At 37.9% G+C, this 10026-nt stretch overlaps 1 protein-coding gene across 1 annotated transcript; it reads right to left on the bottom strand.

The window, feature by feature from the left end:
* Positions 1-2059: 2059 nt before the first annotated feature.
* Positions 2060-6783, bottom strand: LOC146476722 (uncharacterized). The gene is made up of 2 exons (XM_085114205.1): positions 6382-6783; positions 2060-5319 (listed from the first exon to the last, which is right to left on the bottom strand). The coding sequence occupies exons 1-2, from the start codon at positions 6706-6708 to the stop codon at positions 5272-5274; spliced, it is 375 nt and encodes a 124-aa protein (XP_084970331.1). The 5' UTR covers positions 6709-6783; the 3' UTR covers positions 2060-5271.
* Between the last annotated feature and the right edge of the window lie 3243 nt (positions 6784-10026).

The raw sequence follows: 10026 nt of genomic DNA, 5'->3' as shown, positions 1-10026 counted from the left end.
AACAGAAATTAACACTAATGAACAGGAATTACGAAACGAATTATTTTCTACGTTCAGGTACACATAATAATGTAATTTATGGACGGTGCCTCCCTTTGTTACTGCGCATATGTTATGCGCATCTCGGGATTTTCCGAGAAACTTGGGCTACCTATGATACAGGAATACTTTTCCGCGGCTTATAACTATGTGAGAAAACAAATAACTGTGAACTGCAGGGATGCCGTGGCAACTGTAGAAAGGAATCGGAATGGACCCGGCTAAATCTGCAGACGTCATGGACACGATTTTCCAATTAAATGCTCCTTTCTGGTGCACAGGCGGCACTGTCAGTTTAAACTGGTGCCTTTTCCATATGAACTGCTATAAATGTGGCATCTGAGTTTGCCGTTGACTCGTCTTGAATGTCGAACTTGATTATCCTCCATGTTTTCTATTTTAGCTAATATTGAGTGGGAGTTGCTTGGCACGAACATGCCGTTACTTCTCTGTCTAGTAAATATATTCTCATCGCCAAGCCATAGCTCCCTTTAAAGCTTAGTGAGCTCCAATGTACTCTTTAACGGACTGAATTCTACTTAAACTGCTTATATGTTTTTTTCACAATGCAATTCTTCCACGAACCACAACGGAATATGATGTTAACGACGGAATTGACTTGATTTGGCAGCAATTTCAGTTGGCTCTCGAAATTGACACATATTGCTTAATAATATAGTTGAGGAAAACCTTGCCTCGCGTGCCCAAAATGTATTGATTGACTTTATTTCTGTTGAACTTTATAAGTCGTTTACATTTATCAAACAAATCATTTGTTTTTATACAGCGCTTCACATGTATAATAGACTGTATGAAAATGGATATTACAGGTTAGCGGAAAGGGCATACCGAACTTAAAAGTTAGTTGAGCAGAACCACCTCAGTCAACCACAACTATCCACAGTTGGATTTTGAAAGCAGTTTATGAGCAAAATTCGTTTTTATCACTATAATCGGTAAGGCAATTTATTAAGCTTTAATTTGAAATATAGCTTGTTGGGGTTTGAAGAAAAGTTAAGATTTCGCCGCTGGTGAAAGGTGCCACTGTTTCGTACAAGTGTGCTATTGTAAATAAAGTCCGTCTGAGGGCCGGGATTGTAACCGGATCAGCACGATAAGGGCTAAGAACATAAAGAACGTTTGGTTTTATCAACTGAATTGATAACTATAGATACATTGGACACCGCAAAGAAATACAAAAGCTGACGTCTCGAAGACTAGCCCTTGGTCGTATCAAGGACTTGTAGGTTGTGCGTGGTTGAGGTTTTAGTTGTGGTGGTTGTGTGTGTGGTGCTATGCTATTGGTGGAAGCATGGTAACAAGAAAAACAAGAATTCGTCAGTTAAATAAAAAAACATTCGCTGATTCCTTGGTGATTAAGACTGATGATTTGAAAGACGAATTTTTGTTCCAAGTTTTGGCGTCTTTCTGTGTTGCAAATTGGATTTATCCCACTTTTCAAAAACGTCCGACAACAACCACACTTGAGTTAATTTAGAACCTGAACAAATAAGTTACGAGTTGTCAGATTGTAATAAACTTAAAAGTTTCGTTGCTTAGTCTTGCTTTCAGTCTACTTTAATAGACCGCAAAAAAATCAAGAGTTTGTGGTCACGGTCTAAATGTTTTTTTCAATAACATATAGACTACAATCTCTTTCTAGCCGGTGCTGTGAATGGATCATACTCATTGGTTAGCATGGAGATGTAACCGTGAACTGATCTTAGCAGTATACCCGAGGCACTTTGATAAGGAACCAAGGAAAATCACATTTCGTGCAAATGGTAATCCATGACACGTCACCTGCACGTGACCCTTCTTTTTCGCTACTAACTGAAGCCAAAACAACATGACGCTGCAAAACCAGGTGAGTGATTTCAGCATGGCCTATGTTGAAATCACTGGTTTTGCAGCGTCATGTGCACCTACGACAAACAGTTGAGATTAAAAAAAAGATTATTTTTAAATGATTACACACGCGTTCATCACTTTTTAGTTCTATCTCGGTTTAAAATACGACACATAGGCCGATCGTCTGCCTCAAAGCTTTCTCTAACTTCAAATTAATGGTTATTTTTTCTTGATATCGTTTTACCCCACCATTTGACGAAAAACTGTAGGGTGTTCCTCTTATTTTCTTTAAATACTTCACGGAAAGTAATATCTTTTTTAATATTTGTTTTATTGACTAAACCTCGCTAACTGATCTGGTCGTGGCATTTTAGAGTGTCGAAGAGTGAGTTAAAAGCTGCGACAAACAAGTGCCTGGTACCAGAGTTTATTAACAAAAAACGATAAAAAATGATTGCATCATTAAATGACTGTAATCTTGCAATATACACACAAAAAAAATACAAAAATTCTATATATACAAACTCAGCGTTACCGTCTGCCTCAAGGCTCCAGACAGCGTCTTCTTATGAATTCGGTTTTTGACATCATTTTATTGATTGGATGAACCGCTTTACCACTTTGAAAGAGCGCGCGCAGTCGTCGTTTTGAATGAAAGAGTCGACAGTGAGTAATATTGTCCAACATCTGTTTCGTGGATGGTGTAAACACCCTTAGCTGGGAATTGTCAGCCGTTTGCCTAGCCACTATTTTTAGCAGGTTTACATGATGTAATTAATCGTGTAAAATTACTTATTGCGTCAGAGCAATTACAAAGCAGAAATGAACGATAAATAAACAGTTATTGCGACACGAACAAATTGATCACGTACATCATGCAGCTAGGGACACCCAGCGGTTCATTTCGGTGGATTTCTGTTCGGATGGGCTTAATCCCCTCAGAATTACGGATTTTACTGTAAAGAGAAACTAAAATTTTCTTCAATAAATTATCATCTCAAAATTTAGTAAACTAATTCCTCTTGTTTTCGGAGGGGTAAATATGCCGTTAAAAATGCGAAATATGGTCAGCTATCATTTTTCCTAAAGCTCTTAAATTCGGCTCTTAAATTCGGGGAATATGATTCTGTTTCCTAAAACTTTCTGCAACTACAGTTTTCAACTAAAGCAACCCAACCTATCAAACTGTATTAGCTGACGTACACAAATGTGTCTTTAAACGACCAGAAAACGATCTGGGGACACAAGAGACAGCTGATAAATAATTTTTAAGCGTAATTGTCTGAGCAAAGACTTCTTAACATGCCTGACAAAAAATTGCACAGTAAATAATTTAATTACTGTAAACGGGATGCTACTGAAAATCCAATGCATTGATAAGATTAGTCGATAGAGAGCCACGGCTGTGCGGGTTAATTTGAAATGGTAATGAAGTACGTTTTCATGAAAAGTTAATAGCGCGTTTCAGTGAACGAAACTGTTGGATTTTTTAAAAACTCGGCATGCTTTAAAACTGTCACTGAAGAGAACATTGTCGAACTCAACATAACAGAGTGTCCTCGCTAACTTTTCAAATCGATCAGTTCGTTCACATGTTTCAGTTAGACACTGGATTAGAAAAAGTCACCTTTGTTTTAAACAACTGTGAACCGCAGGAATGCTGTGGCAAATCAAAATGGGTCCGATCAAGTTTGCAGACATCACGGTTATCCAACAAAATCCTTCTTTCTGGCGTAGTACCGCGCAGTTCGCTTCCACTCCTCTCTATTCCTTTCTTGTCGTCTTGAAGCCTCTTTATGTTGTGATAGATAATAGTCAAAAACTTGTTCATGTCTTTCTCATAAGAAGTAGAAGTACGGCATCTTTGTTTACCCTTGGTTCGTCTTGAATGATGAACTTGCTTGTCCTCGATGTTTCCCATTTTGTTGACTGTTTAATAAGGCACGAGCTAACGCCTGTCTTGTCCCTCGCCAAATTTCCCAGTAAATTAAACTCTGTTTGTACAACGATATCGCAGTGCACATGAAAGTGCTGCATCCATCCGTATTAGTTCCCTTTTGTTTTTTTCCTCGTGCGTTTCACAATTAAACTACAAAAGAGAATCTGATATAAACACCGTAACTAGATAGTGCGGCAGTTTTGTTCGCTGGATCTCTATGAGCGCAGTGTTGGATCAAAACGTTTGTGAACCTTTGAACGTTGACACTAATTAAAATAAAAACTTGCCTCTAGCATTCGGAGAAATATTGTATTGATGTTAATTCTGTTTTAACTGAAGTAGTTTCTTAATGAAGCAAATCATTTCCTTTTATACCAAGTACTCCACATGCATTGCATACTGTACAAAAAAAATCTTATTTTTTCTAATCGTTTACGGCAACGAGTATATGCATTTCCCCTATGTCAACAATTCAAAACCTAATATTTAGGGGAGTTGTAGACAATCAAATTGTAGATCTGAGGTAAGATCATGTCTGAGATCACGCGACCCAGAGCTTGGCAAAGCGTTTTGAGTTTGCCCTAACCGCGGTTACGCAAAAAAATAAATAAATACATAAAAATAACGTAGTTCCAGTGTCCATGCATATTAGACTCTTTCTATGTGCTCGTTTCGCTCTTGGCAAGATTCTAATGTATCTTGAAGTGAAACCACAAAAGCATGCATGGTGTAACGGGTGGAATCAGGAAAACCAAGTCAAGGTTAAATTTCAACCACAAAGTTGATTAAGATTGATTCTATACAGTCTGCCTTTCACTCATGAGTAAACAGAATAAATAGCAGCTTTCGTTATCCATGAATGAGCAATTTCTGGGACGTGACACATGAAATGGGAATTACGTCAGGATTTCTAAATTTTAATTTCTTTCCAAACGGCGGCCTCTTTGAGTGTACGGGCTACAAAGTTCCTTCTTAATCTGCCCGTTAAGAAACTTGTAAGGATAGGCTTATCAAACCGGATACCTTCTCGCCATTTTCAACTAGCTTGCACAACTATAGATATCGTGTCTTTCCGTTCATAGCTGTATCTGCTCCTTTCTTCCATAAATTACCACCTTACAGCTACGCACGCCCACTGGCTCAGCAAACCAGATATACAAGCTTCAGAATAACCCCCTTTTATAAGATAGCTTCCTTTCAAAGGCGTTTCTGGGGCAGAGCTACTCGAATATGGAATTCCTTAGCCCGGCTCTCCATTCACTATTTACTTAATTGATCACTCGAAGGCAATCTGAATCATTATACGCAGTCGAGCTGTCCAAGTCTCTTACGACCCTGAAGACCCTCGATCTTTATCTAGTTTATCCTACATAATTTAATCCTTTTTATGTGTTCTAGGCCCGCAGCAACTGGCTTGAGCTGTTGTTGCGGCGTCCCCTCCTCTAACGTTTTTGCATCGCCTTGCATTCACAGTATTGTTCCTGGCGAAGCTAATAATATAAAATTAAATGACCAATTATTTAAATGATTACAAAATCGTTATTCGCCTTCTAATTACGTCTTAGTATAATGTACGAAACACAACCGCTTGATCGTCTGCCTTAAGGTTCTTTCCAACTTCACATTGATAAGTATTCTTCACATCGTTTTACGGATTGGATAAAAAGCTTTAAATACGGCTTCACCGAAGGGCGTACCCCTTTTATTGCTCTAAATATCTGATGGCGAGTTACATTTTTTAATATCAGTTTCAATGACTAAACCTTGCAACTTGATTCGCGATCAGTCATGACATTGTAGAGTGAGTTAAGAGATGCGACTAGCAGTTACGCGGTATCCCGAATAAAGAATGCCTATATCTAAATTATTGTAATATTTTAAACGAATTTTAATTACTTATCAATTTAGTCTACGAAATGCAGGGTGACCAGGTCCCTCAAGGTTCTTTATAGCTTCTTTTTATTAATTGTTTTCGACATCTATTGAGTCGAGTTGGATGAACCGTTTTTACCGCTTTGGTTTTTTTTTTTTCATTTTTTTAGTACAATGAAAAGGAGTACTAAATATAATACAGATTAAAACTTCCGTGGCTCATTGATTGTGATTGAATACAAATTAATATAAATTGCGTAAGAACAAATACCACAGAAGTTAACTACGATGATTAGTAAATTATAAATAGGTATTGCAACACGAATGAATTTGCCACGTGCACAGCAACAAATCTAATTCATATCGTTATGACTGGCATCCTTTGATTTTGCATTTCTTATTATCTGCTAAACTATAGAAAATCCAAAGGATTTATATGAGTAATGCAGAGTGCAACACCTTTTTTAGCTAATCTTAAATGATAATGCGCGAGGAAATTTTCATGAAAAGTTAACAGCTCTTCTCATGAAGAGACACAAAATGTGAGACTGACTTAAAAGATAAATTGCCCAACTCGATAGAACTTTGCCCTCCGACTAGCTTTTCAAATCGATCAGTCAGTTCATTATATTTCAGCTGGAAATGTTTCATTATTTTTCCAGTGGAATGGAAAAAGTTACCTTCCTTTTAGACGATTTCGGACTGAGGGAGTCCTGTTGCAACTGAAGAGAGAAGTCGGAATGGGCCCGGGAATGTTCGCAGACATCAGTAACTTGGTTTTCCGTCTGTAGTGGTATGCTTTCAGGTGCACCGCACAGTTTTAACTGATGTGGAACGCTGTCACTCCTCTTTATACCTTTCTTGTCGTCTTGAAGCCTCTTAATATTGTGATAGATGATAGTCAAAAACTTTTTCATGTTTTTCTCATAGAAAGTAGAGGTGTGACATCTTTGTCTGCCTTGGACTCGTCTTGAATGACGAACTTGCTTGTTCTCGATGGTTTCCATGTTGGTTCGCTAAACAGGCACGAGCTAACTGCTAACTCATAACTCAGCCACGGTACCTAAATTGGAAATGTCTGTTGCCAAGCAACAGTTGCCATCAGAATGACCTCGTTTTGGACGTTTACCACACAAGTACCGTATCATGCGGTGTTCCTTTTCCCGTTTCATAATATAGCGCGTTTCACAACTGAACCACAACTGATGTATGATGCTTAACGCAGTTACTTGAAGTTTGGCGTCATTCTCCGCTCTGTGTCTATCTCTTAGCACCGTGGTAGATAATGTAATTTGAAAGTATCTCAAAGTTATTACTAATTAATTGGAAAATGTCCCTCGAGCGTTCGGGAAAATGTTGCATTAATGCTAATTTAGTTTAATGTAAGTCGTTTATGCATCAAGCAAATAATTCCTTTTCTTGAGTGCCTCACATTATAGACCGTACAAATAAGGGGTTAATGGGATACCAAGCTTAAAATACTTTAGTTTGGCTAACGACCTCAAACTATCTTAACCACCGCGAATGAAAACATAACCTGATCTGTCTTAGTGTGGTAGCGCAATCAGAATCATCTCAATGAAAAAGAATTGAGTTGTTATATAGTTTAGTGATACAAGTAATAATTTTCATTTTGTAACAGCACTGGTTTACTAATATTAAAATTAATTAAACACTAAGTTCCTCTTCACTTTTTCAATGACCGTTCCGCGTCAGGTCCACGACAAGCAAGTGTATAATTTCCCTTACGTCAATGAGTGATTCGTAATACAGTGGAACCTCTGCCAACGGTGTGTAACAAAGGCCTCGTTTTTGTTCCAGCTGACAATCCATACATTTACCCTTATTTTAACCTCTCCACACCAGCCCGAACGTCTCCCCGATCTATGGTGTTTCGGCCACGAAAACGTAATTCAGTCCCTATATTAACCTCTTTGTAACGAAGCAAACCAGCGGACGAATTGCGTATAAAAATACTACATACGTAGATACTGTTAAGTTGAGCAAAAGTCACGAAACAAGATGTCAGTCGTGGTCCGGTGCTTGACCTAACGCACGTGCGTGTTTTAATAAGGAAAAGTTTAGGTTAATCGAGTGTGGCCACATAGATCAAAACGGGTTTACAGTATCCTGATGGAGCAGCGTTTGTTTCAATTCAAGTATTTTTACTCGTCCTCAGTACTGAGGACTATTATATCTAAATATTTACACTATTTCCAAAACAGTGCAATCTTTATGCAACATTTATAAGTTATTTGAACAACATGCTGCTTTTATGCATTTCAGTGGTAATCTGTTGCGCGATTTTGGTACAGTTCGTTATTTCTAGCTTGATCGACACTCAGATAAAAAGGATTGTCATTGCCACGAGCTTTGAAGTTCGGCTTATGCCAGCAGCCACAAGAAATTCATACTTTAATTAGATTCGATGGGTGGTGCCCCAATTGCACCCAAATCTCCCCAGAACGTCCACCTCTCTACAAGGACCAGAAAATTGTAAACGTCACCAGGGTGGCTCTTGCATAGAGATCCGACTCTATTCATTGTAATTACAGCCACCAAGAAGGTAGATGAAGTAAAATCATTTCGAAATCACAATACCTAGAACCACAGGCAGCCCAAGCTCGCGTCACTAGAGAGCGTGTAATAATTAATTACTGGTGGGACGATGACCTTTGAGTGTAAGCGGTATTGGGCTACAAGCAGCCGTTGAAAATTTAAACGCGTCATAATGACTTTGTATGGGACATAAACTACTGTCGATTCCGAAGCTTAAATAACCCTGAATTTAACTTTCATTCAATAAAGTGAAAACTGAAACTGACTCATCTCTGAAAAACCCTTTTAGGGAGTTGCAAATAAAGTATGTATGTAGTATGTAAAGTATGTGTATTCTTGCGCGTTTGGGGATTATTTTACTGTTTCGGGCATTGTTTGAAATCACTGTCATTACCGTCATAAGACGGAGGGGAATGACAGTGATTCTAAACGATGCCTGAAACGGTAAAATAATCCCCAAACGCGCAATGTGAGTGGCGAATTTCAGTGTAGAGTATCCACTATCGTCAAAAGCGCAAACGTAACCTTATGAACATGAAGAGTAAGTTTCGATCTAAAGCAGGGTCTGGTTAAATGCTATGATCTTGTAAGTTTTCAGCGTTTTATCATTATTTTCTCGTTGAGGTTTTACACAATCCAAAAATGCCTCAATGGGTTCACAATGGGCGGCCACATCACTCCTTCAGATTTGTTTAATGTATTGTAGGGTGTTAATAAAGAAGACAAAAGGGGAAAATGATAATTTTGCAAAAATTGATTGAAATCAAGGAATTTATAGATGGACACTAAAACAGCCCGCTAAAAATCCGAAGTACGCTCACCGCCCGGCCCGAATCAGCCGAATGTCTGGTCGCCGTTGTGTACAAAGCATTTATCCCTCTTTCCTAAGTCCCATCCTATTTCCTGAAAATTAAACCAGAACCCCCCTTAATTGTAAGAAAATAAAATAAAGTAAGTTAAAAACTGGCTGATTCTACCAAACCAGCCAATTGGCTTTTAATTTCGCTAGAAATGGACTGATCTCATCTTAGCTGCAGATGTATTAGCAATTTCAATGTAAAGTGTTGCAACACTCATCCTTCGTGTAACCAATGCTAGTGTTCTCCCCATTCCCAAAATCCAGAGAAAGTGTCGGTCATTTAAACAAGTTCAGATCACGTCTACTAAAAAAAAAGCCGGCTTCAATCTGGCTGACCCGAATACTTTTAGATTTTAGATATTGTCTTCTGTGAGCATTATGCAAAAGGTAAAATGACCCAGTTGGAAACAGGTACAAAGGTTAATTGTCTTAAACTGTGGTCTAAGTCATTTCAACAATCGTCTCTTAGTAATTTTCTATCCTGACAAGTCAAGAAATGCGAACTGGATTGCTGCGAGAAAACGAACTTAAAGTCTTTCTTTTCATTTATATTATTGGTTGATAAATAATAATATAATAATAATAATAATAATAATAATAATAATAATAATAATAATAATAATAATAATAATAATAATAATAATAATGTTGTTGTTAATGTTTGTAATCGCATAAAAATTATATCATTTACCGAGGCCGAAACTTGTTTCTCAGTTTGTTTCCGTCCCGAGGACTTGACTTGAAGGGAACATCAACTGAGCAGGGCCGTAGCCAGTATGAGGCAAACCGAGGCACTTGCCTCAGTCATTGTTGACAAATTCACAAACAGTTAAATAAGTAAAAAAAAAATGTTAACGTAACATGATATTATGTTGAATGATAACGCGAATCAGGCAGTGCCCTGAAT

Source organism: Pavona decussata, unplaced genomic scaffold (genome assembly GCF_977016875.1).
Source record: "Pavona decussata unplaced genomic scaffold, jaPavDecu1.1 SCAFFOLD_73, whole genome shotgun sequence".
Classification (NCBI taxonomy): Eukaryota; Metazoa; Cnidaria; class Anthozoa; order Scleractinia; family Agariciidae; genus Pavona; species Pavona decussata.
Note: the sequence above shows the minus strand (reverse complement) of the source record. Positions and strands in the feature narration are given on the sequence as shown.